General features: G+C 45.4%; 1 protein-coding gene across 3 annotated transcripts in view; it reads left to right on the top strand.

The window, feature by feature from the left end:
• LOC147428943 (uncharacterized) overlaps positions 1-26,212 on the top strand; it is a 39,640-nt gene extending 13,428 nt beyond the window's left edge. Inside the window, exons 4-5 of one of the 3 annotated variants that reach the window (XM_086495175.1) lie at positions 24,159-24,249; positions 24,374-24,417. In XM_086495175.1, the coding sequence (XP_086351301.1) occupies positions 24,159-24,249; positions 24,374-24,402 (120 nt within the window). In that variant the 3' untranslated portion in view covers positions 24,403-24,417. Of the gene's footprint in view, positions 1-24,158; positions 24,606-25,384 lie in introns of those variants that run through there. The other 2 variants (XM_086495174.1, XM_086495176.1) reach the window with 2 other exon arrangements.
• The last annotated feature ends 627 nt before the right edge of the window (positions 26,213-26,839 follow it).

Genomic DNA, 26,839 nt, shown 5'->3' on the forward strand with positions numbered 1-26,839 from the left:
CGATAAATCATGGTCTTAGATCCGAATGAATGTTGAATGTGATTTGTCATGTGATATCCCTATAACGGACTTGGACACTCCAAGTCGAGAATCTACCGTGACACCACAAAATATCACTTCAAAACAGTTCACATTTCACAATTGATTCAACACTGGCCCGACGGAGTTCCGTGCCTAGGGATATTGGCCCCAAAGACTGGCGCCCCTTTCGGTATTTCTTTTTGTATTAATTTGCAACTCAGACTCTGCGACTAGATGCTCTGAGAGGTGAGAGCCCAATCTACTATTTAAAGAGTTTACAAGGGATGCTAAAAGCAGAGCCCCAAAAGCTGAGAATTAAAAGCTTTCAAAAATAAAGCATGGCTCTCACAAGTTCTTTTGAGTAATTAAAGCAAGCTTTTAATTTTTTAAAGCTCTCTCTCTCTCTCTCTCTCTCTCTCTCTCTCTCTCTCTCTCTCCTTGTGTAAAATAAAGCAAGGCCAAAAAGCGTAAGATTTCTCAGCCCCTTGTGTAGAAAACAGCCCATGCAAAAAGCTAGCATTCCGTACGAAATCTGCCACACCAGCTTTTCGTGATCTGCACCGCAAACGCAGGCTTCTGTATAGTCATGCCACACGGGCTGCCACGTCATCCTTTCAGCCTGCAGCCAAGATTGTTCCATGCCAAAGGGAAAGTGTGTGTGTGTGTGTATTGGCAGCCACGTCACCAGTTTTTGACAGCAACTCCTCATTGGTGCTTTTTGTGGTAGCTGGATCAAAGTTACTCGGAAGGGAACGGGGAACGAGAACGGGGGCCTCCGGAACGCCTCCCCCCCCAAAAAGCGGAACGGGAACAGGGGCCGGAATGGTAAGCTTAAAATATGCTTAAATTATGTTGGATTTAGCCTATATGTTAGTAGAGGGCTAGCCATACACACCCATTAGTCCAAGTAGAATCCTATTTAGGCATGCTTTGCAATGATTTTTCAGTCTTAAGGCTTAACGCGATTGTGCACTACACACAATACATGAATTGGGATCATCCTTTACAAAAGCATTTTGATTTTTCATAGAAAGAACATTAACTCAAAGTTGAATAGAGTCCAGAATCCACACAAAAGCTTGGAGCAGATGCCAAAAAGATGATAGATCATGGATTATAAAGATGGCTTACAAGGCTAGCCAAGGTGCTACAAAAGGACATGTAGAGGCTAGAGTGCTAAATAACAACTGTAAGAGTCACTAGGTGACATGTCAAGACTCAATCACTCATGTGGTAGTGTAATACAAAAAGGGGACAAAGCCGGCGGCCACAAAGGAAACAAATATCAAAAACCAATGAGCAATGAGTCATGACTCATGCCTGATGTTGACCTCTGGGTAGGGGCAGAAGAGCATCCAACCTCCCAATCTGTAGTGGAATCCTGTACGTCGTGAATATCATCCCAATGCTCTTGCATAGGCTCATCCTGATACGTAGATCCTCCTGTCTCTCCAAGCACCTCTGCCTCTGCTTCAATCTCCCACTGTAGAAAAGGATCTGTCACTTGGATGCTGACTTGCAAAGCATTCTTAAGTTTGCACTGAGAAAAACAAGGTCATTTGCATTCTCCACTCCAAGTAGTTCTTCTTCTTCTTCTTCTTCTTCTTCGAGTTCTTCTAGCTCCTTTGACTTGAGCGAAGAAGACAAAAAATGCAAAAAGCGAAACAAAAAGCAAAGCTTCATGAAGAGCAAGAAAAAGGCAAAGAAACCTAAATCTCGCCTCGTGGTTGACAGTTCTATAGAGGACTTATCTTCAGATAGTTCAGACTTTGACGACAACAGCTTTTATGCAAAGAAGAAGAATTTTTATAAAGCCAACCAGTATGACTTTCTGGAAGATAAAAGCAAGAAAGTCCGAGAGTTTAAGGAAGGTGGACAATCAATTAAATTTGACAGGTTTTCTGGCTATAGAGATGCTTCAAAGGCTTTGTCTTTCATACAACAGTTTGACATAGCTTTCTCTGGAGGGCGTTACTCAGAGCACTCCAAGATTCGAAGAGCTACCTCTTACTTCAAGGGAAATGCTCGAACTTGGTGGTCGACGCTTCTATTAAACAAGACGGCGCCAGGTAAATGACAATTTATATATAACCATCGGCGACTCTCTTTTCAAGCAAACAATTGGTATCCCTATGGGTACTAATTGTGCTGTTTTTCTTGCTAATTTCTATCTTTTTACTTATGAGTTTGATTTTATGGAGCGTCTTGTCCTTGCGCCCAATATTTTTGCACAAGTTATGCAATGTAAGACGCTTTGTAGATGATCTTTTTGTCCCTGACGTTCCTTCTTTTCAAGATTTTATGTACTTGAATTCGAGTTTTGTAGGCGGAGGGATTTATCCCAAGGAGTTTTGTGAACTTAACTGTACCACAAATAGTGATTGTTGTGCCTTTTTAGACCTTAAGATTTTTCAGACTCCCTTGGGATTAGAAGTAGATATCTATGATAAGCGCCTTGAACCAGAATATGCCAATCTAAAAATCATCCACATGCCTCACATTTCTTCGAACATTTCTCTTTTAGCTAAGTACGGTGTCATTTGCTCTCAACTATTTAGATTTTCTCGTCTTTGTTCTAGTAAATCTACTTTTGTTGTTCAATCTTGCCATCTTATTTCTTTACTAGTTGAAAAAGGATACTCATTCAAAAGAATCATGAAAAAAGTTCGTTCATTTTTGCATCGTAGTAAGTTTATTTTTAGTGTTTCTTCCTTTGGAATGTTCAAGATAATCAGTAGTAAATTCAATAGAAGTGGGGAGCTAAAAAGCCGACTTATTGTTTGACTTAATAACACCTTATGTTGTTGTTTTGATCTTTAGCGTTTCTAGTATTTTCACTATAGCTTGACAATTGCTAGCCTTTATCATGGCTGAGTATGCCCATCACCTCCGGAGGGTGATAGAAACTCAGCTCGTTGGTTTTGTAGAGTACGTTCAAAGCATGAATGACCTCTATATAAACCTGCACCTACTCTTGGGCACTGACGACGTGAGTAGGGATGTCATAGTTGTTGTCCAAGCTATGCATGATAAAGGTGATAATCTTATTCTTCCTGTTTGGACAAGCAGTGAAGTTGAGATCACATATTGTCAAGTTTGGTTCTTTGCTCTTCGTAGGTTTGTAGTAGTATTCATTTTTCGATTTCATATTTAGCTTACCTGAGGACTTAAGAATGTGTTCCGTTATAGGTTGTTGTGTGAAGTTTGATTTCGAGGATTAAGTTTTTAAGATGTCTTATCCTTTTTTTTTTTTTTGGGCTTAAAGTTGAGTACTTGTTTTAAGCCAAGTAAGTTGCGTCAACTTATTTTACACATACCTTTTTTGAAAACATTTTCAAGTTAATAATGTTTTGTTTTATCTAGTTTTGTTTCGAAGCAATCAAAAGTGATTTAGTTAGTTTGTTTTTGTTTTTCTTTTCTTTTCGTGTGTCCCTTGCTTTTATAGTTTTATGAGTGCTTTATTCCCTCTTATAATTCGTGAGTTCAGACTATTCTGAACTCATGAAGGTATATTTTATTTCTTCTTGGCTAACTCGAGAGTACGAACGCGACATACGAACTGCTTGGAACCGTCTTTAGATGACCAAGAAGGATACATTGGATGCATATTGCGAGAGATTTTGGAGCTCTTTTCTACCCGTCTCTTTATTTAAGAAGATCTCGTTCAAAGAATAGATTGAGCGGTTTACCTTGGGTATTCCTACAGTCTACAGAGATCCGAGATGACTGCTTAGAGCAAAAGTCAGATTTCATTCAGGAATTGATGAGTCATGCGAAACGGGGTTTCGCCATTGACTCAGGCAGTTTGACCTACCCCACAGATGAAATCATGACGCAAAGTACCGAACAGACTTAAAAAAATGAAAGTAGAAAGAGGAAGAGCAACCCAGAAAAGAAAGAAAAGGATGCACGACCCAAACTCACTTCTCAAGAGAGAGCTCTTTACATCAAAGAGGGAAAGTGGTTTGGATGCGGGGAAACTGGGCACATCTCCGCGAAGTGCCCTAAAAAGGCACTGAAAGAATAGAACGACAAGGATGGAGACAGGCCTGAAGGTTCGAAAGCAACTGAGGAGCGTGGACGAAAAGGCAAGATGAAAACAAGATTGGTTCCAGATTGCGTGGGTACTGACCCAAGCACAATGGACGAGAGCACAGAACTTTGCCGAGCATGGGTGAAAGTGAAAGACCAAGAAGCCCTGATCTTTTTTGATGGAGGAGCCAAGGCCAACTTCATATCAGATGAATTGGCGGCGCGGCTCGAGATCACTCCCGATCGGATGGGACCACTTGCAGAGGAAGTTCTAGCGGGCACCCGAAAGGGACGTAGCCATTACACCTGTCATTGGCAAACTTCGGTTGCATTGTCAGGCGTACTTGGGGCATGAGGACTTCTACATAATGCCTTTGGAAGGTTGTGATGTCCTCTTGGAATTCCCTGGTACCACAAGAACAACTTCGTGGTCGACTATCGGGCGAGAAAAGCAACTTTGACTACAGAGAAGGGCAGAACCATTGTACTTGATGTAAAACTTAAGGGCGAGTCTGTCCCTATTATATCGGCTACGGCCATTTCAAAATCAATGAAATCCAGTCTGTTTCTTTACTCGATCTTTTTGAGAGAGATAAATGATGAGAATAGGGCAAATATGTCTAAACTTGATAAAGAACGCCAAGATTTTCTCGACACTCATGCCGATTGCTTCTCAGAGGGCCTGCCACGCGAGTTACCACCTGCTCGTCTTGAGGATCATACCATTGATCTGATACCTGGAAGCATACCACTGAACCGGCCACCTTCCGTGTGAGCCGAGCCCAGAACGAAGAAATTATGAACCAAGTGAAAGACCTCTTGGAAAAGGATCTTGTCCAGCCTAGTACTTCACCGTACTGCTCTCGTGTGTTGTTGGTTTTGAAGAAAGATGGATCTTGGAGAATGTGCATCGATTATAGAGCTCTCAACAAAATCACCATCAAGAACAGATTGCCGATTCCTAGAATCGATGATATACTTGACCGACTATAGGGATCCTCGTGCTTTGGCAGGATCGACTTGAAGAGTGGATATCATCAAATCCGAATTGCGCCGGAAGACGTCTACAAGACAGCTTTTCGGACGACTTTTAGATTATTTGAGTTTTTGGTGATGCCTTTTGACCTAACCAATGCTCTTGCGACATTTAACCGGATGATGGACAGGGTTTTTCGAGAGTACAGACTATTTGTTGGCACTTTCTTTGACGACATCATTGTTTTCTCCAAGGATGAGGCAAAATATAGAGAACATCTGCTTCAGGTCTTTCAGGCATTGCGAGATCACAAGTTAGTGATTAATGCGAAGAAAAGTGATTTTTTCCTACCATAGATACACTTTTTGGGACACATTGTGTCAACACGAGGAGTGTAAATGGACCCGGCCAAGATAGAGACTATCCGTGATTGGCTCGATTTGAAGAATGTCCATGAAGTTAGAAGCTTCTTGGGCTTGTGTTCGTACTACAGGCGGTTCATTAGAAAGTTTGTAGAGGTTGCTTCCCCTTTGCATATCTTGAGAGAGAAAGGAGTCCCTTTCTCGTGGGACCCACAGAGGTGATTGCCTTTCAGACATGGAAAGAGAAACGGACTACAGGACCAGTTTTGACTTTGCCGGACTTGTAGAAGTCATTTGAAGTATATTGTGATGCTTGTGGTCGTAGTCTAGGTGCGGTCTTAATGCAAGAAGGCCATGTCATTGCCTACGAGAGCTGACTGTTCTCAACGTCGGAATTGACAGCATAGATCTATGAGAAAGAGCTTTTGGCGGTTATCATGCTCTTACTCAGTGGCGACATTACCTACTCGGAGCGGATTTTACTGTCGTCACAAACCATCAGAGTCTATGCTACTTCTTGTCACAGAAGTAGCTATCGGAAAAGCAGATGCGGTGGACGAACATCTTGTCATAGTTTCACTTCCAGATTGTCCATGTGCAGGGACATAAGAATTTGGTGGCAGAGGCTTTGTCTCGGAAGCCGTTGGTTCTGGCTATTTCCGCGATACATTATAGGAGCTTCGAGGATATGGTTGATCAGTATGCCATAGATACAGATTTTGCAGACATTTTCACAGGGATACGGGATGGGGAGACAATAGCGGGATATTCCATTCGGGATGGCTACTTGATGAGGAAAACCATGTTGTGCGTTACACAGCCGTTGAGGGAAAAGGTAAGGTTATGACCGAATGCCACTGTCCACCTTCTATGGGTCACTGCGGCATTGCTACCACCTTGAAAGGGGTAGAGAGATACTTCTTTTGGCCGAGACTCAAGAAGGATGTGGACGAGTTTGTGCGCAGTTGCTTGGTATGCCAGAAGGTCAAGTTTGACGAGCATAAAGCAAAGGGATTGTTACAGCCTTTGCCCATACCCACCCGCCCCTGGGAAAGTTAATTGCAATGGATTTTATTTTTGATCTCCCGAGAACACAGAGTGGTCACAATGGTATCTGGACTGTTATTGACAGATTTAGCAAGCAGACTCATTTCATTCCAGTAAAGAAAACAGTCAAGCTGAATCACTTAGCGAGACTGTTTGCCCAGATCTACAAATTATATGGCATGCTCGAGACGATTGTCTCCGACAGGGCCCCAGATTCATGAGTTTGTTTTGGAAGGCAATTTGGGAGAACATTGGCACGCGGTTGCAGTTCTCGTCATCTTTCCACCCGCAGACTGACGGGCAATCTGAGATTGCCAATTCAGTGGTACTAGATTTATTGAAGTCTTACATCTCGGGTCAGAAGACTCAATGGGAAAAGTATTTACCTTTGGTACAATAACACGATACACTCTTCGATGGGGAAGGCGCCATTTGAGATTATTGAAGGTGTTGCGAAGGTTCCACCCTTCCTAAGCACGAAAGATAAGATTTTTGAACCGATGAGTATACGCGCGACTTGGACACGGCTTTTGCCAAGGTCCGTGAGGCTTTGTAAAAATCTCAAGAAAGACAGAAAAAGGCAGCAGATCGCTATGGTCGCGATTTGAAATTGAAGGAGAATGATTGGGTGCTCTTACGTTTTGAGGAGGCACGCCTAAGAAAGAAAAAGGGAAAGAAGAGGCTTTTTCCAAAGCTTAGTATGCGATACTACGGACCTTTCCAGATCTCCGAAAAGATAAAGGGATGTCTTCTTCTGACTGAAGCTGCCCGACACTTGGAGGATTCACAATGCTTTTCATGTGAGTCTCCTGAAGCCTTTTAAAGGCGATGTGCCCGAAGGTGGGGAGCTTGACGAGCAACCTGAAGTGGAAGAAAACGAGGAGATCCTTGTTCTAGAACAGATATTGGCACATAAAGATTAAGGGTAAAGTGAGAAGGTGGTTCTCGGTTAAATTCAAGAACTATCCTGCATTGTATGCGAAGTGGATGGAGGAGGAGGACCTAGCAGATACTCCTCAGATTGTGAAACTTTATCTTGAAGCTTTTGACTTAGCATAGTCTATTCCAAACGGAACCCTGAATTCAGCTTGGCCGAATATCTGGTGCAGTGGGTATGCACAAGAGGGGAGTTACTCCGCTCCTTTGTCAACAGATGCCTCGATTTTTGATACTAGAGTCACTGATGTCTCTTTGAGCTTCAGGGATACTAAGAGCTGACAACATTCTGTTGTATGACTTTATGAACTGGAATTCCTGATAATATGATACTGACTTGTTCTTGACTTGTTTAAGTGCAGGAACTGATAGATGAAATGACTGCAGCATTTTGGTTTGAATGATCTTGATTGACATGGTTGCAATAGGGATTAGTCAATCGGGCATCTATGAGGTTATGAGTGAATCTAGATGCGATTGCTAATTGCATTGTCGATAAATCATGGTCTGAGATCCGAATGAATGATGAATGTGATTTGTCATGTGATGTCCTGTGATGTCAAGTGATGTCCTGTGATGTGACTGTTGATTGGTACATGTGCGAGATGTATGTTCCTAGTGCGTTGGTACTAACTGGCAGTGTTTGTTAAGACAGTTTATGGCTTCTGTTTGTTTTGCAGGCGTAATCGAGGGCGATTACAATGCTTTCAAGAGGGGGCTATGTCACAAACTGGTGACGTGGCTGCTGGCTGCACAGTACACACACAACACACCCGCCCCCAGCTGACAATAGACTGGGCTCTCGGAAATTAAGGGCCGAATGCTGACGTGGCGCTGCCTGCTGTATGAACGTCCCACTGATGACGTGGCCTGTTGTACGGACGCCCGTGTTTTGGCGGCGCCTTTTGTAGAAGCAGTGTACGGAAAAGCAACGGGACAGCTTTTGGCTACGCAAGGAGAAAGAGAGAGAGAGAATCTTTTTAATTGCTTTAATTTACAAGCAAAGCTAGAGAGAGAGAGAGAGAGAGAGAGAGAGAGAGAGAGAGAGAGAGAGAGAGAGAGAGAGAGAGAGAGAGAGAGAGAGAGAGAGAGAGAGCCTTGCTTTTTGAAGGCTTTTGATTTTGAAGCTTTTGGGCTTTGCTTTTAGCATCCCTTGTAAACCTTTATAAGAGTTGTTGGGCTCTCACTTCTTAGGGCATCTGGATGCAGAGTCTGAGAGTGAGAGCCTCCCACTCAATTGTACTTTGAGTTGCAGATTAATACAAAAAGAAGTACCGAAAGGGGTGCTAGTCTTTGGGGCCAATATCTCTAGGCACGGAACTCCGCCGGGCCAGTGTTGAATCAATTGTGAACTGTGAAGTGTTTTTAAGTGAATTCTTGTGGTGTCGCGGTAGAATCTCGACTTGGAGTGTCCAAGTCTGTTACACCCTGTTTGTGTTTACACTTGATGTGCTAGAGAGAGAGAGAGAGGGTGTTGTGTGTGTGTGATGAGCCGGGGCTATGGGGCAATTGGCTTGAGAGGGGCAAGTTGCCGCCTTTAGGGCCTACTGCCAAGCAGCCAACCCCCTTGCTTAACCAGAGGACCTAACTTCCTCCATTTGCTGTTTCCTTTTTCTACGCCTTACCTGTGTTTACACTCGATGCGCCTGCGAGAGAGGAGAATGATGCCGACCCTGCATGTGGAGATGTCTGGTCTGTTCATGGCAAGTCTGTTTGCAGAGGCATCCGCGATTTCTCCACCTTCATAAGTGTGCTCATCCGTCGTTGGACCCTGTGCATGCTGCATGGGGTGGTGGCCGTCTGTTTGCTCCCACAAGGAAGATCTCTGTGCCTGGCCAATTAGCCGCTGCCTACCAATTAAGCATATCGCCGACGATCATCCGTACTGGCTCTACAGCCTGTGGTCCTGCTCTCTTATGATGTTCGACAAGGGGTACATGTCACCTGGAGGTGTATTTTTCCTGTTGCCTTCCGTAAATAAGTACTAGATATTTTTATTTATTTTTATTTTTACTTGTTTTCCCCGGAACCCTTGAAAAGGTGCAAGTGGACATTGCATGGCCAGTGTGAAACGACTGCGGCCGAATAGGTTTCTCATAGCGGGAGTCTGGGTCGGTCAGTCTGGGACTGGTCGGGCCAGTTAGCAGTGAATTCTGACGAGTATGGAAGCCTGTGTGCGCCAAATGAAGTCTGGGCCACTCGGAAAGTCACTTATAACTTTATAAGTCAGTGGGAACTAGAGAATTAACTCAAAAGGGGCAAACTGGACACATGGCGGCTCCAGGCAATTTTGCCACTTGCAACATGAAGAGGGGGCGCCCAATTTGAGAGAGGAGGCTGATTTTGAACACAAGTGAGCTACAGTGTGTGTGTGAGTAGTGGGTGCAGGTCTACAGCTTTAATGGAAAGCTTGCCTTCTCCTCTGTCTCATGTAGCGCGATGACTTGCTCTCGTGGATCTCTCTCTCCCCGTTGGCACATATGGTAATGCCCCACTAGTTGGGCTACTCAGTTGAACATGTACAGTTCTGGCGGTTTATGCGCGTTTGCCAAGGCAAGAGCCTTCTGAACAGGAACCGGATTAGCTAATTGCTAATCCCCCACAGGTACGCACAGTTCCATTGTGAAAGATTGCGAGTTCGGAGAGTTTTCTCGCGTGAAAACTCGTCCAATTCACAGGGGAACTGTCCCATTGTGTGCGGGAGCCCTCGATCCGAAACAGCGAATTACAGCCTGCTGTGTTTTTCTGCAGGTTTAGGGTTTCGCACCTAAACTGCAAGGGAACCCCGGGGGAGCCTCGTGAGAGCCTTGGGATGCGTGTACAGGCTTTTGGGCACCCGGCAGTGAAAAACAGGGAATTACAGCCCGCTGAAATTCTGTGATAGCTCACCAGAAAGCTTTCAGATAGCGAGGGAATCCGTCCTAGACAGGTGCTTTTGACCTACAGGGGTTTTTGCGTCGTTATGCTGCCAAAATCAGGTCGAAAACCTGCATTTTCAGCCCTCGCCAGGTTTGGACAGCTTTGTGAAAGCTTGTGCTAAGTGGTCGGATCGTCTATCTTAATTTGAATAAAGAAATACCGAAAGGGGCGCCAATCTTTGGGGCCTATAGGGTGTCGGTCTCGTGTGCGCAATGACATTCTAGTCGCTGGACGCAGCTGTGTTCTGTTCCCTTCTCAGTGCTCTGTGTAAAGTTAACAGGTAATTGAAATAGTACCGCCCTCTACGTTGTACAGGCCGGTTATATGGTTCCATCGCCGGGATAGTCACTTTTTCTTCAAAAAGTGCAGCGTGGATTGTTGTGGGTGAAAGCAACACAGAGCTTGTTGATATGGCAGAGAAGAGAGACCAAGTACCTGAAGAGGGATCTTCCTCACATGGCACGGAGAAAGTTCCTTCAACTCTTCAAGAAGAGGAGAGGTTGTTTAGAACTCAACTGCGTTGCTGCATGGACATGTTTCAGCAGTTGGCTAACAACCCAAGGATGCAGGAGTTCTTACAGGCTCCGACACAGGGTTTTCAGCCTCCTACATAGGGCATGACTGAGCCGTTCCAGGAAAAGGAGTTTCCAATGCGCAGAGGACTCATGATACTCGAGGGAAAGCCCATGTGGTTGAGCAACTAGCGGTGTCCAATGATCCAAAGCAACTTGCTTTAGCTGGATAGGAACTGTTTGTGAATGGTCAAGGGAGTAATGAACACGCTATGCGTTAGACCCTTCCATTACCTAATACTTATCCTGGTTATTTTGGAGGTGGTTTAGTGTTTCAATCTATGGCTGGACCTTCCATAGGTTATATGCCAGGGAATGTGTTCGGGACAATGCAAACAGGCATGGGTAACCCTATGTACGCGAACATGGGTGTCCAACCAGGTTTTCAGGGTGCCTATGGCCAGTTTCGAGTGCCTGGAACACAATTTGGTATGGCTGGTTTTTCGCAGCCATACGTACACAATGCAGATATGACAGGGAAAACAGTTGATGCGAGTGTTGGAACGAACACTAATGGAGCACCACTGTTACAGGCACCTGTTTATGATAATGTGGCTCCTTTGAGTCAGCTGAAGGACTACAAGGAAGGTGGGCAGGGAGTGAAGTTTGAAACTTTCAGAGGAACTGAGGATCAATTGAAGGCTTTGACCTTCATACAGCAGTTCGATGCAGCTTATGTTGGAGGAAACTTCACGGAATCTTCGAAGATACGCAAGGCTGCCACTTTCTTGAAAGGGAATGCGCTCCAATGGTGGACCGCATTGTTGAACCAGGGTCAAGCCCAAACAACGTGGGTCCAATTCAAACAGCTTTTTGTGCTTGCATGGTTGACAAACACTTTTGAAGTGGATGTGATCACAGAATGACACGAGTTGAATGCTAAACAGTGTGTGAATCTGGAAGAGTACAATAAAAAGTTTTGGGCCGCACTGTTGCCAGTCACCTCTTACAGGTTGGTGCCATTGTCAGAACAGATTGAGAAGTACTGTTGCGGATTGCCCAAGAAAATCAGGGACTACTGCACAAAGACTACTGTCATGAATATGTTTTAGTTGATAGAGAATGCAAGAGTGGCCAGCAATCTGTCGAAGGGAGATTCCGATGGATTTAATAGCCACAAGAAAGGGTCCCAGTGCAAACAGTTTTCAGCCAAGGGCAATGTTGCAGCAAAGCCTTCTGAGCCTCCCACAAAGAAGCCCTCCACTGAAGAAGGTGATACGTCCAAGAAGCAGTCTAAGTCTTCTTCGGGACGAGGACAAGGACAAAAGAGGCATTTTTCTGGCAAAACTTTTGAAGCTCTTAGGGAGGCCAAGAAATGCTACATTTGTGAACAAGAAGGACATTTTGCAAATGAATGCCCACAGAAGAAGTTACAGGATAAGGATGACAAGTCGGACCATAAAGGGAAGAAGCCAAAGCCAAGTGCAGGACTTGTTCCAGATTTGGTTGGAGACCAGCCAAACAGAGATGCCACGGAGCTGTGCAGAGCTTGGGGCAAAGTTAGAGACCAGACAGTGCTGGTTTTCTTTGATCCAGGAGCCCGTGCAAATTTCATATCACCAGAATTGGCATCAAAGTTGGGCATTCGTGCAGAGGAGATGGGTATGACAGGGGAAGCAGGCTTGGTATGCCCAGGTCATTCAGAGCCTGTTACTCCCATTTTGGGAAAGCTTCGTCTACACATTCAGAGCTATGTGGATGCGGAAGAATTTCATATTATGCCACTTGAGGGCTGTGATGTGTTACTGGGTATCCCATGGTGTTACAGGTTGCATGCTATGGTGGATACTTACAACAAAAAGATTACCCTTGTACATAGAGGAAAGACTCATGTCCTTGATGTAAAGCTTAAAGGCGAGTCTGTTCCAGTTGTTTCTGCTTCTGCTATTTCATCTGTAATAAAGAATCATCTTTCTGCGTACTCGATCTTTGCAAAAGAAGTACCTCAAGTTGTATCTAATTTGTCTACCTTAGATAAAGACGGGTCAACTTTTTTGAGTGGTTTCGGTGATTGTTTTTCGGACTCTTTGCCAGGGGAGTTACCTCCTGAGAGACCTGAGGATCATACCATAGATCTTGTGCCAGGTTCTAGTCCACCGAATAGACCACCATACAGGGTTAGTGCAGCCCAGCAGAAAGAGATTATGAGTCAGGTCAACGAGCTTTTAGAGAAGGGGCTGATTCAGCCCAGTTCATCCCCTTTTTGTTCGCCTGTACTCTTAGTGCAGAAGAAGGATGGTTCATGGCGCATGTGCATTGACTATCGCGCCTTGAATAAGAATACTATCAAGAACAGGTTCCCCATACCGAGGATAGATGACATTCTTGATCGGCTTGAGGGAGCGTCATTGTTTACAAGAATAGACCTAAAGAGTGGGTACCATCAGATACGCATTAGACTAGAAGATGTCCATAAGACTGCGTTCAGGACAACATTTGGTCTCTATGAGTTTCTTATCATGCCATTTGGTCTCACAAATGCTCCTGCCACGTTTAATAGAATGATGGATAGAATTTTTAGACCACATAGAAACTTCGTGGGTACCTTCTTTGATGACATGATTGTCTATTCGAAGTCCGAAGAGGAGCATAGGGATCACTTGACTGTAGTTTTCAATGAGTTACGTAAGAACATGCTACTCATTAATGCGAAGAAGAGTGAATTCTTTTTGCAAGAAATTCACTTCCTTGGGCACATTGTTTCAAAGGATGGGGTACGCATGGATCCCGCTAAAGTGGAAGCAATTAGGTCCTGGCCAGACTTGAAGTCCGTACATGACATTCGAAGCTTTCTAGGCTTATGTTCCTATTATAGGAGGTTCATCCGAAATTTTGTTGAGATTGCTTCTCCACTCCATGCACTACAAGGAAAAGGAGTTACTTTCAAGTGGACAGCCAAGGAAATTTTAGCGTTCAAACACTTGAAAGAGAAGCTGACTTCAGATCCGGTAATCATTTTGCCAGATCTTTCGAAACCTTTTGTGGTTCAGTGTGATGTGTGTGGCCATAGTCTTGGTGCAGTTCTAATGCAGATTGGCCGAGTAGTCGCATATGAGAGCAGAATTCTTTTGAGGACTGAAAGAAACTTGCAAGTCTATGAGAAAGAATTGCTGGCAGTAATTCATGCTCTCACTAGTTGGAAACACTATCTGCTAGGGGCTGATTTTGTTGTCCAAACGGATCATCAAATCTTGCGATATTTTCTCACACAGACGAAGTTGTCTGAGAAGCACATGCGATGGGCAAACATCTTGTCAATGTTCCGTTTTCAGATTGTGCATGTGCAAGGGAAAAAGAATGTGGTGGCTGATGCGTTGTCACGATAGCCCCAAATTTCAGCAGTGTCAATTCCGTACCATTGTGAACTAGACGAAATGAAGACACAATATGCTGAAGATTCAGATTTTGCAAGGATCTATGACCAGCTTGTTGATGGGCAACATCATGAGCACTATATGCTTAAGAATGTGAGAATGGCGATGGAGAGAGAGAGAAGGAGCCAACGCTGGAATAGAGAGAGAGTGGGTAAACGGGTTCCCAATGGAACCTCTCTACTATCGTAAGTGTACAAGATGATAAATACATGTGGGGTGGGCCTAGCATATATACTAAGCCCCAAGGCCCCCACGACCTCATGAGATAAAAAAACCTCACGACCCTCATGGGAAAAATACCCTAAGGTATAAAACCATCCAATGTGGGTGTGGTGAATGGAAAAAAGGAATGACCATGTGCAATGTGCACATGTGATCCTAGGCTAAGTGCATGACATGGGTGGCCAACCCGGACCATACTAGCCGTACAATATGAAGTGTGAAGCAACCGGAGATGTAACTCTAACACCCCCTCTCAGCACCGGATGCTGAGCAAACAGAAAGAATGCGGTGAATAGAAGCCAAAGTTTGCTGGGAAACAGCCTTGGTGAAGATGTCTGCAGCATTGTCCGCCGTATGGACGTACTCCAATCGCAAATCTCCAACCAGAATCCTCTCGCGTACATAGTGATACTGCACCTCAATGTGCTTGGTCCTTGCATGGAAGACCGGATTCTTGGCGATGGCGATGCAACTCTGGTTGTCGCAGGAAAGAAGTGTCACTGCAGTCTGTGGGAACCCCAGCTCCCCCAATAGTCTCCGTAGCCAAATGCCCTCGCACGCAGCGTAGCAAGCTGCGCGGTACTCCGCCTCTGTAGATGAGAGCGCAACGGTAGGTTGCCTCTTGCTGCTCCATGAGATAGGTCCTGAGCTAAGTGTGAAAACGACTCCAGTAGTCGAGCGCCGAGTGTCGGGATTGCCAGCCCAATCCGAATTGCACCATCCACGAAGTGTGGAACCGCCTGAGCGACTATAGAAGATCCCCAGATCAACCGTGCCAGAAATGTACCTCATTGTACGAAGAGCACACTTCCAGTGTCGCTGCCGAGGCTTGGAGGAAAAAGAACTGAGTATGGAAACAACGTAGCAGATGTCTGGGCGTGAATGGGTAAGCCACACTAAACAGCCTACGACATTGCGGTACTGTGTCTGGTCAACCCGAGCTGAGGGATCATGGATAGAAAGGTTCTCCCCGGGTTCAAGTGGAGTGCCTATAGGTCTGCACTGTCCCATTCTGTGTCGGTCAAGTATATCCGTAGCATACTTCCGCTGAGAGAAGAAGATGCCATGAGGTGTCTGGTAAATCTCAAAACCCAAGAAGAAGTGTAGCAAGCCCAAATCCGTCATCTCAAATGTCTTTTCTAAAGATTGCATGATGGAGCAGATCCTGATTGTCCAAGAACCTGAAAAGATCAAATCATCAATATATACAATAACAATAGCAACTAAACTGCCCTCTGATGCTACATAGCAGTTCGCGTCACCATGTGTACGCTTCAGCCCGAGTTTAATGAAAAACTCATCAATCCTCTGATACCAGGCCCTGGAAGCCTGCTTGAGGCCGTATAGCGCTTTGTACAGTCGACAGACGTAGTCCTCGAAGCCAGGTTTCGCAAAACCCGGCGGCTGCTCAACATAAATCTCCCCTGTAAGAGTACCGTTGAGGAAGGCACTCTTGACATCCATCTGATAGACAGGCCAGCCGTAGTATGCTGCTACTGAGAGTAACATCCGAATAGTAGTCATCCGAGCGGTCGGAGCGAAAGTCTCGTCGAAGTCAACGCCAGGGCGTTGTGCATAGCCCTTGGCCACAAGTCTCGCCTTGTGCTTCTCGATGGAACCGTCAGCTTTGAACTTCGTCTTGAAGATCCAGCGCGTCCCAATAATCTTCCGCTTCTTAGGTCGAGGAACAAGCTTCCAAGTACCATTCCGCTCAATAGCGTCGAGCTCGATAAGCATCGCACGCTTCCAAGAGTTAGACTCAAGAGCCTCTTTCACTGAAGAGGGCTCTGGGGCCGCAGAAGAAATCCGCGTCATGAGAGCAAAGTTCACGAACTCGTTGCCCTCGTATACCTGCCTTCGCTGTTGAAGGCGTGCTGAGCGTCTAGGTTGCCCAGTATCCTGCGGCTGTGGTAACTCTGTCAATCCAGAAGAAGAAACTGTCGAATAAAGCCAACCAGGTACAAGTCGCTCCCGAGGTGCTGCCGCTCCGTCCTCTGGAGCGTCCTCAGCATCATCTGCAGACGGAAAGAGTCGGTGTCAGAATCAGCATGATCCAAGGTAGGTACTCGCTGTTGTGGTAGAGGTGGAGGTGGAGGTGGAGGCCTGACTGGTGCGGGAAGGGAGAGAGGTGTCGATGTAGAAGGCTCCGATGTAGACGCCCCCTCTGAAGGGCCGATGAACTACTCATCAAAGACAACATCACGACTTACTGTAGTGGCCCTGGTGACCGGATCATGAAGGCGAAATCCACTGGACTCCTAACCGTATCCAACAAAGATCATCTTCTTGGACTTAGGATCCAGCTTCGTCCGCTTCTCCTTCGGCACATGCACGAAGGCCGGACACCCAAACACGCGTAGGTGTGCCACAAAGGGCTTGCGCCCATAGTAAGCCTGATAAGGGGTCATAGATGCTACTGCTGATGTAGGCGACCTGTTCTGAAGGTAGACCGCCGTGGAACAAGCTTCTGCCCAGAAAACCCGAGCCAGAGAAGCATGCTCGAGCATCGTCCGAGCCATCTCAACAATAGTCCGATTCTTCCGCTCAACCACTCCATTCTGAGATGGAGTGTAAGGAGTAGTCAGCTGGCGTTGTATGCCCTCCGACTTGCAGAACTGCGCGAACTCCTTGGAAGTGAACTCACCTCCGTTGTCTGAGCGAAGAGAGACAATCTTTAAGTCCTTTTCCTTCTCCACCATAGTCTTCCAATCCTTGAAGTAGGATAGGCATTGCGACTTGAGTTTCAAGAAGTAAACCCAAGTGTACCTCGTAAAATCATCCACTAGCACCAACATGTAGAGGGATCCGCTGAAGGAAGGAGTGGCTTGAGGGCCACAAATGTCGGTGTGGATCAAGGCTAGTGGTCTCGAAGCTCTAGTTTCAGCCTGCTTCGGAAAGGCGTCACGATGTTGCTTGCCCATCTGGCAAGCTGTGCAAACACCCGTACGAGAGCGAATGCTAGGAAGCCCATCAACCAAGGACTCCCTGGATGCCTGCTGCATGTAGGAATAGTTCAAGTGGCCATATCTGGCATGCCACAATGAAGAAGATACCGAGCCATGTGATAGTAGTGCTGTGAGCTTGAAAAGGGCGCCGTCTCGCTCACCATGGGCTAGCACTGTGCCAGTAGCAGAGTCGGAGATAACAACCTTACCTCCTCCAAATAGTACTTGTGCCCCCTGTGAGTCAAGTGAAGCCATTGAAAGGAGGTTGAAGGCTAAGTCAGGTACATACAAAGCCTCCAAAGCACTGTATCGTGGGTCAGTCGAAGATCTGAAAATGGGTATGTGGCATGTACCAGAGACCGGTACCGTGTTGGAATCACCAAGAGTGATAGTCTGATCTGACGTAGCTGTAAGGGAACTGAACCAGTCCCTCATAGGAGTCATGTGGGCGGTAGCACCGCTGTCCCCAATCCATGCTCCAGACTGAGTAGAAGTCAATGCCGCACCGGTAGCAGCAACAAGAGAAATCCCCTCAGATGGCTTGGCAGTCGTCACCGCCGTGGAAGCTATGTTCTTCTTAGCTTTGTCAGCCTCGTCCCGCTTCTTCTTCCGACACTCCGCTTGCTTGTGCCCTTTTTTCTTGCAATAATGGCACTCGATGTCTTTGTTGTTGTTCTTCTTCTTCTTCTTGTCGTCCGACGTAGAAGATTCACCCGAATCTGATGTCTGGGCCGTCTTTCCCTTGTCCTTGCCCTTAGCCAGCAATGCACCATCCGCACCAACAGCTCCTCCGGCCCGAAACTCGGAGTGGCTCTCAATCTGCATGAGCTCGGGAAGAACCTCTTCCCAGGTAGGCGGGGCTGCGGGGTGTGAGCGTATGATCCCCTGGTAGTAGGAATCAAATCGAGGAGGGAGTTTGAAGAGCAAGTGCTTGGCCATGTGCTGTGTGGTCATGCTGCCTCCAGAGGCAACGAGGTCGTCCCAGATCTCCCGCATCTTGCGAGTCAACCCTAGAAGTGAGTTGAACTGGCTGAACTGCAGGAGGTAAAGCTCCCGCTCTAGCCGAAGACACCTGGCGACTGATTTGTCTTCAAACAATTCCGTAATGCGTTGCCAAAGCTTGTGTGCGTGCTCCTCTGCTTTAACTTCCTGTAGAACAGTGTCAGAGAGGTTCATAAGGAGAAAAGTGTACACCCGACGGTCAGTGTCGACCCATGAATCAATATCTGCCTGTGAAGCAGATCCTGGAGTAAGAACCGGCTTCGTAGCCAATGTGCTGTCCTGAAGCCAATCCCAGAATCCATTGTAGTTGATCAGGGTCTTCACCTTCGTCTTCCAAACACTGTAGTTGGAATTATCCAGCTTGGAGGTCTCTGAGAAGACCGTAAAACCATATGCTGCAGGGGCAGCCACGTCTCTTCAATCTCCGTGCGGAAGCGTATGCCCAGAAAGCAGAGAGATCAAGTCGATGTGAGGGTACCGTGATCAACCGTGCTAGAGGATAAGTGTCAGGCAAACTGTCTACCCAAGAGCAACTGCTAAGGTGCTGAAAATCACTGCTAAACAGTAAAAAACAGCAAGCTTGTACGTCTCCGAACAAGATGGAAACGCTGCAGAAGCGGATGTTGAGTAATCCCTGTGTATCTCAGCTCTAAAGAGGCTGAAATGAGAGAAAAACAGCAAGCAAAACTCGTCCAGAATCGCACCGGAAGAGAGGGGAAAATGCCCGATGAAGAGGGTACCGTAAGAACCAATGAGATCGATGTCCTCACCTCGTGTGTGCGCTTAAAACGCAGCAGTAGCAAAAAACGCAGCAAGCTGAAAAATTGCCAAATTGCTGAGGTTAATGCCCGTCCGATGAGGGGCAATGAGGGGTAAAGTGGTAGGGATAGAGAGGGAACTCTGCTGCAAGGTCAGCAGACGATTGGGCCTCTCCACTGTGTAACAAGTAAACACAAGCACCGTTAGCAAAGTAGGGAATAGGATAAAAAAACTGTAGTTAATCCTGGATGGAGTGGACCAAGGAGGAAAAAAACGCTGAATGGTAATCCCCCTGTAAGCGTAGATGGGCTGAGGCCTCAAAAACCGAATAGCTTCTGAAAACGCAGATGCTTTAGCCCAAAACGCAATGTGTCCAGATTCTGAAAACGCTGGTTTAACTGAAACGCAGCAACTTCAAAAAAACGCAGCCTCTTCAAAAAGTGTTTCCTCGCGATGAAATGTTGAAGGAAGAAGAGCGCTGCTGCCAGATCCCTGAATTCGTTGTTGGAAGGTGCTCCCCTAAATGGGCTCTGATACCATGTGAGAATGGCGATGGAGAGAGAGAGAGAAGGAGCCAACGCTGGAATAGAGAGAGAGTGGGTAAACGGGTTCCCAATGGAACCTCTCTACTATCGTAAGTGTACAAGATGATAAATACATGTGGGGTGGGCCTAGCATATATACTAAAGCCCCAAGGCCCCCACGACCTCATGAGATAAAAAAACCTCACGACCCTCATGGGAAAAATACCCTAAGGTATAAAACCATCCAATGTGGGTGTGGTGAATGGAAAAAAGGAATGACCATGTGCAATGTGCACATGTGATCCTAGGCTAAGTGCATGACATGGGTGGCCAACCCGGACCATACTAGCCGTACAATATGAAGTGTGAAGCAGCCGGAGATGTAGCTCTAACAAAGAATGACTTTCTCATGATGCATGGAAAGTTATGCGTTACTAAACAGTTACGGCCAAAGATTTTGATGGAAAGTCATGCTCCACCTTATGCCGGGCATCGTGGAATTGATGTGACAGTGAAAGGGGTTGAGGCATTCTTCTATTGGCCAGCTTTGCGTCAAGATGTTGACACATTTGTAAGATCATGCTTAGTATGCCAAAAAGTCAAATTTGACAGACAAAAGCAACGAGGATTGTTGTAGCCATTGCCGATCCCAGATAGGCCATGGGAAAGCATAGCAATGGACTTTATCTTTGATCTTCCAAGGACGCAAACAGGCAATGATGGGATTTGGACTATCATTTGTAGGTTCAGTAAGCAGGCCCATTTCATTCCTGTGAGGAAGAAGATAAAGCCAGAACACATGGTCAAGATATTTATGAGCAATATCTTTAAATATCACGGGATGCCTCAATCAATTGTCAGTGATAGGGATCCACGTATGACGAGTCTTTTCTGGAAGGCATTGTTTGAGAACATGGGCACTACGCTAAAGTTCTCTTCTTCCTTTCATCCGCAAACTGATGGACAGTCAAAAGAGGCAAATTCTACTGTTCTGGACCTGCTCAAATGTTATGTGTCAAAGCACAAGGCAACTTGGGAACACCATCTTCCATTGGTTGAATATGCTTACAATAACACTGTGCATACGTCAACAGGTAAGGCACCATTTGAAATAGTGGAAGGAGGGAAGAAAGTCCCGCCCATTTTGCAGACTAAGGACAAGATATTTGAGGCAGACAAGTATGTGCAAGATATGGATGAAACATACAGGAAGATAAAGATTGCTCTTGAGAAGACTCAGGCTAAGCAAAAGAAAGCTGCTGATCGTCACCGTCGTGAACTTGTGTTTTCACTTGGTGATTGGGTGCTTTTGCGCTTTGAAAAGGCCAGGTTAAGGAAAAGGAAAGGCAAGGAACGCTTATTTCCTAAGCTCAGTATGCGATATTATGGTCCTTTTCAGATTTCAAAAAAGATCAGCGATGTAGCTTACAGGTTGAAGCTACCCGAAGGCTAGAAAATACATAATGCTTTTCATGTCAGCCTTCTAAGACCCTTTGTTGGTGATCTGCCAGAGAATATGCTTGATGAGGAACAACCCGAAGTGGAAGAATTGGATGAAATCCTTGTTCTTGAACAGATATTGGCACATAAAGAAAGAAAGGTTAAGAGGAAAGGTTGCAAGACGCTATTTGGTGAAGTTCAAGAACTATCCATCGTTGGATGCCAAATGGATGGAAGAGTCTGAATTGGTTGATTCACCTCAGCTATTGCAATTGTATCTTGAAGCCTTTCAAATGGAACCCACAGTGACTTGATGTAGCCTTTTCTGGAGCAAGGCAAGAGCATGGTTCATGATGCTCAAGAGAGTAGTTAAGCAATTGTATCTACTCTTTCCATACAGAATTTAGCTAGAGAAGTTTGTGCTTGAGAGTACACTAGAAGACTTCTCTGCTTGATATATGTGTCGTAGCTAGGTTGATGGGATTGTTTAATCGTCCAACGCTACATTTCCGGAAGCATGTATATCTTGGATTCCCATCATAGAATATGTGTGATATCAACAGATACCGCATGTATTATTGGCATGCAAGCGAGGTCGCTTGCAGTATTTCAAGGGTGGGGTGTGTCACCAGGAGGTGTATTTTCCTGTTGCCTTCCGTAAATAAGTACTAGATATTTTTACTTGTTTTCCCCGGAACCCTTGAAAAGGTGCAAGTGGACATTGCATGGCCAGTGTGAAACGGCTGCGGCCGAATAGGTTTCTCATAGCGGGAGTCTGGGTCGGTCAGTCTGGGATTGGTCGGGCCAGTTAGCACTGAATTCTGACGAGTATGGAAGCCTGTGTGCGCCAAATGAAGTCTGGGCCACTCAGAAAGTCACTTATAACTTTATAAGTCAGTGGGAACTAGAGAATTAACTCAAAAGGGGCAAACTGGACACATGGCAGCTCCAGGCAATTTTGCCACTTCCAGCATGAAGAGGGGGCGCCCAATTTGAGAGAGGAGGCTGATTTTGAACACAAGTGAGCTACATTGTGTGTGTGAGTAGTGGGTGCAGGTCTACAACTTTAATGGAAAGCTTGCCTTCTCCTTTGTCTCATGTAGCGTGATGACTTGCTCTCGTGCATCTCTCTCTCCCCTTTGGCACATATGGTAATGCCCCACTAGTTGGGCTACTCAGTTGAACATGTACAGTTCTGGGGGTTTATGCGCGTTTGCCAAGGCAAGAGCCTTCTGAACAGGAACCGGATTAGCTAATTGCTAATCCCCCACAGGTACGCACAGTTCCATCGCGAAAGATTGCGAGTTCGGAGAGTTTTCTCGCGTGAAAACTCGTCCAATTCACAGGGGAACTGTCCCATTGCGTGCGGGAGCCCTTGGGACATGCGTAGGCGTGTTCGCTCCGCTAAAAACGATCCAAAACAGCGAATTACAGCCTGCTGTGTTTTTCTGCAGGTTTAGGGTTTCGCACCTAAACTGCAAGGGAACCCCGGGGGAGCCTCGTGAGAGCCTTGGGATGCGTGTACAGGCTTTTGGGCACCCGGCAGTGAAAAACAGGGAATTACAGCCCGCTGAAATTCTGTGATAGCTCACCAGAAAGCTTCCAGATAGCGAGGGAATCCGTCCTAGACAGGTGCTTTTGACCTACAGGGGTTTTGCGTCGTTATGTTGCCAAAATCAGGTCGAAAACCTGCGTTTTCAGCCCTCGCCAGGTTTGGACAGCTTTGTGAAAGCTTGTGCTAAGTGGTCGGATCGTCTATCTTAATTTGAATAAAGAAATACCGAAAGGGGCGCCAGTCTTTGGGGCCTACAGGGTGTCGGTCTCGTGTGTGCAGTGACATTCTAGTCGCTGGACGCAACTGTGTTCTCTTCCCTTCTCAATGCTCTGTGTAAAGTTAACATGTAATTGAAATAGTACCGCCCTCTACGTTGTACAGGCCAGTTATAGTACATGCTATCGTGTGGGGGGGACTCTCTCTCTCTCTCTCTCTCTCTCTCTGTTATACACACACACACACACACACTTTGCTAGGATAAAGTGTTAAAATCACTATACTGATACTGGTACTACTTGTACTAGAGCTAGTATTGGTACTGGTGCTACCTATGTACTGGTACTGGTACGGGTACTTATTATACTAGATTGGCACTGATACTATTTATGTATTGATACTGGTGCTACACTGGTACTATACTGAACATGTACTGGTACATTACTGAAGCGAAATGGAACTACGTGTGTACTGGTACTTTATTGCACTGAACCAGTACTAGTGAATTGATGCTACTTGTGTACTGATACTGGGTTCACTTGTGTCCTGGTACTATACTGTACTCGTACTGGTACTTTATTGTGCTAAACTGATACTGCTGCCACTTGTGTGATATATCGGTCCTGGGACTGGTATTGTTTGTGTAGTATACTGGTACAGGGGCTGCTTGTGAGACTGGTACTGGTGCTAACCGTGTACTGGTACTATATAGTTACTTAACTGGTGCGTCTTTGGTTCTTGGGCATAACTGATTAAATGCACTGAATGACTGGTTGGTTGTGATGGCGGTGGCCGAATATTGTTAAAAACAAATATTGAAATATGGAATATTGGTTTTAACACTTTCTACTCCGACTAAATGGTTTTTGGGCTTAGTCGATAATATACTGGACTAGTGCTACTTGTGTATTGGTACTGGTGCTACTTGTGGACCAATACTATACTGGTGCGGTACTAGTGATACTGGTACTGGTGCTACTTCTGATACTGATACTGTGTGAAATATAGTAGGTAATTCGGTAGTTGAGAATTTGGAGGTGTCTGTAAAGACACTTCATTGACGCATTAAATGCCACCACACGTGTACACACACACACACGCACACATATGTTCATTCGGCAGGTTTCCTGGCTCTGTAAACCCTGTCATGTTTCGCTTAATTTCACGGTGCCTCCATCTTGACAGGTCCGCGCTACAACACCCTCTAAGTGCTATCTCATTCTTTCTCCTTAGCTCTCTCCCTGTCTCTGTACTAGGTGGCGTTGCTGTATTCGTGGTACCTCTTGATGATGGGCCGGCCATACTGTGCTGGAGGAATATGGCCACTTGCTCCAAATACTATAAAAGGTGAGCTCCCATGCTCACTTAGTATTGGTACTGCTCACTTAGTATTTGCGCCTGCGAGAGAGGAGAATGATGCCGACCCTGCATGTGGAGATGTCTTGTTTGTTCATGGCAACCCTGCTCGCAGAGGCATCCGCGAGTTCTCCACCTTTATAAGTGTGCTCATCCGCCGTTGGACCCTGTGCATGCTGCGTGGGGTGGTGGCCGTCTGTTTGCTCCCACGAGGAAGATCTCTGTGCCTGGCCAATCAGCCGCTGCCTACCAATTAAGCACATCGCCGACGATCATCCCCACTGGCTCTACAGTCTGTGGTCCTGCTCTCTCATGCTGTCCGACAAGGGGTACATGCTGTCGTGTGGGGGGTTCTCTCTCTCTCTCTCTCTCTCTCTCTCTCTCTCTCTCACACACACACACACACACACACACACACACACACACACACACACACGTGTGTGTGCATGGAAAGTGCAAAGCTGCAAATGAGGTCACCATCACTAGCAACACATGTTCAGTAGCATTTCATTTAAAGAGCCTTTTAGCCCTTCAGCATTATTTTTTCTGCACAGTATCATGACTTTCTACAAAGACATGGTTAGATTCCATCTGGGCTCTGCAGAGCTTTCCATGGTGCTTTTTTGTGATGTTTACCTATTATTTCATCTGTTTATCTTGCTTTGGTTTAATTTAGTCCACTTATGAGGATACTTATACATGATGATATTAGTGTTATCTCTTGTGCTAGTATCTATGTTAGTACTGTGAGTCTGCGATAAGAACGTGGAAAATTATGTGGCACCTGATTCTTAAGCATAACCTTCTTCTTATACCGCCAGTCCTAGTGAAGACACTGCAGAACTTCCAGTGCCTGTGGAAAATCTCTGTGGTGTGTCAAAATGGCGTCTTGATTGTGCTAAAGGAAGTTTCTTATGCTGGGTTTAGGCACTGTCCAGGAATGTGGCTTCTATCCCAGAGTGATTGGGCATGATCTTGCTATGAAATTTTGGTCATCCACGGCCGATTTCTACTGGAGTGTCGTGCTACATGATTGTATTGGGTTATTTAAGTGGCCACCTAGGTTTTGAGTAAGAAAATGAATTCCATCTGGTTGATGTTAAGTCGTATTTTCTGTTTTCTGCAGCTCAGTCAAGTTCCTCAGCATAGTTCATAGTGATGGATGCAAACAGGACGAAACAAATTGGACGGTCATGCGCCATGGAACCATGGATCAATGGGTCATTGTTCCTTTACATATAATTTCCACACAAGCAATCTAGATAGTTGTTCATGTAGCATCCAACAAGTTTTTAGCCTCAGCAGTTGCCTATATGATGATCAAGTAGTTGGGTGCATATTTTCAAGCCAAATTCGTGTAGGCCCTCAAGGTCACTCTGGAGAAGCATTGACTTGTTTGCTGTCAGATATGAAGGTGCTGTCAGATACGGCCTGCTGTAGTGGTAGCAGGCTGTACAGATCAAGTTAGTGATTGAAGCAAAAAGGAGTTTTGTTAACAGAGTGAAGATCAAGATGGAAGCACCACCAAGGGTTTCATTTAGCCTCTTTGGGCAACTGTTTTGTTTTTATTGAAAGCTTCAATGTACACCAAGGGTGGTTCAGATATTTGCATGCAATTTGTTGAGCAGAAACTTTAAAATTCTTGTTTGTGATGCAAATTTCAAAAGAAAATTTTGTAGCATTGATTGCTACAGCATAGAAAAACTGTAGCTCTAATGGTGGTAGACCATGTGACATGAGTTTTGTGAGAGCAAAGGAGTTGCTCATGCAAATTGTAATAATCTCTTTTGCTGACTTTTTTCAAGACTGTTTTAGGGAGAAGCACGGCAAGAGAGGAAAGGATAAAACAGAGAAGAGGTCAATCTGTAGCCTTAACTTGGAGTAAGTAAAGCTATGAAGGCAATGTAGAATGTATGTTGGTTATGTGAATTATGATGGGCGACTATCTACTATGCATGCCTGGCAATGGACTCTTAATATCATATTGCATAAAGGAGGAGCACAATTTTACTGTGGTAGATGTTTGTAGAGAACTAAATATTGAGTTAAATTTGCTTTGGCAAAGCAATACATGCACTCGCAACTTGGCCATTTGGCATTACTAATATGGGTAACTTCGCTTATTGCATGGACTGGTTATATCTTGTAAATACCTCAGTATGTTCCTTATGTGAAGCCATGAAGAAATATTTTTTGTCATTCCAAGCTTGATTTTGGCAGGTTTCATTGCCCCAAACTATTTGGGATTCATCGATGGTGATGCCTTTTCCCCTTGTAATTTGAAATACTCCCAAAATACCTCCCAAATTTGGACTAAAATTCCCAATATGCCTTTGAATATTTCCAAAAGTTTCTATCTATCCCTCTTGACAATAGAAACATGGCAAAAACAACTACAGTTTATAAGTTTTTGTATAAGCACTCTATTCAAAAGATTGAGCACATTAGGATGCTGGTTCTTTGCGATTTTATGGATTCTAGAGATTCGATATTAACACATGCAAATGCTACCATTTTTGGGTATGTGGGTGGTAATTTCCACAAATTTGAGGGGTATTTTGGTAATTTTGTGTAGTTTCAT

The sequence above is a fragment of the Adiantum capillus-veneris genome, chromosome 22, assembly GCF_014529385.1.
Source record: "Adiantum capillus-veneris isolate H3 chromosome 22, ASM1452938v2, whole genome shotgun sequence".
Taxonomy (NCBI): Eukaryota; Viridiplantae; Streptophyta; class Polypodiopsida; order Polypodiales; family Pteridaceae; genus Adiantum; species Adiantum capillus-veneris.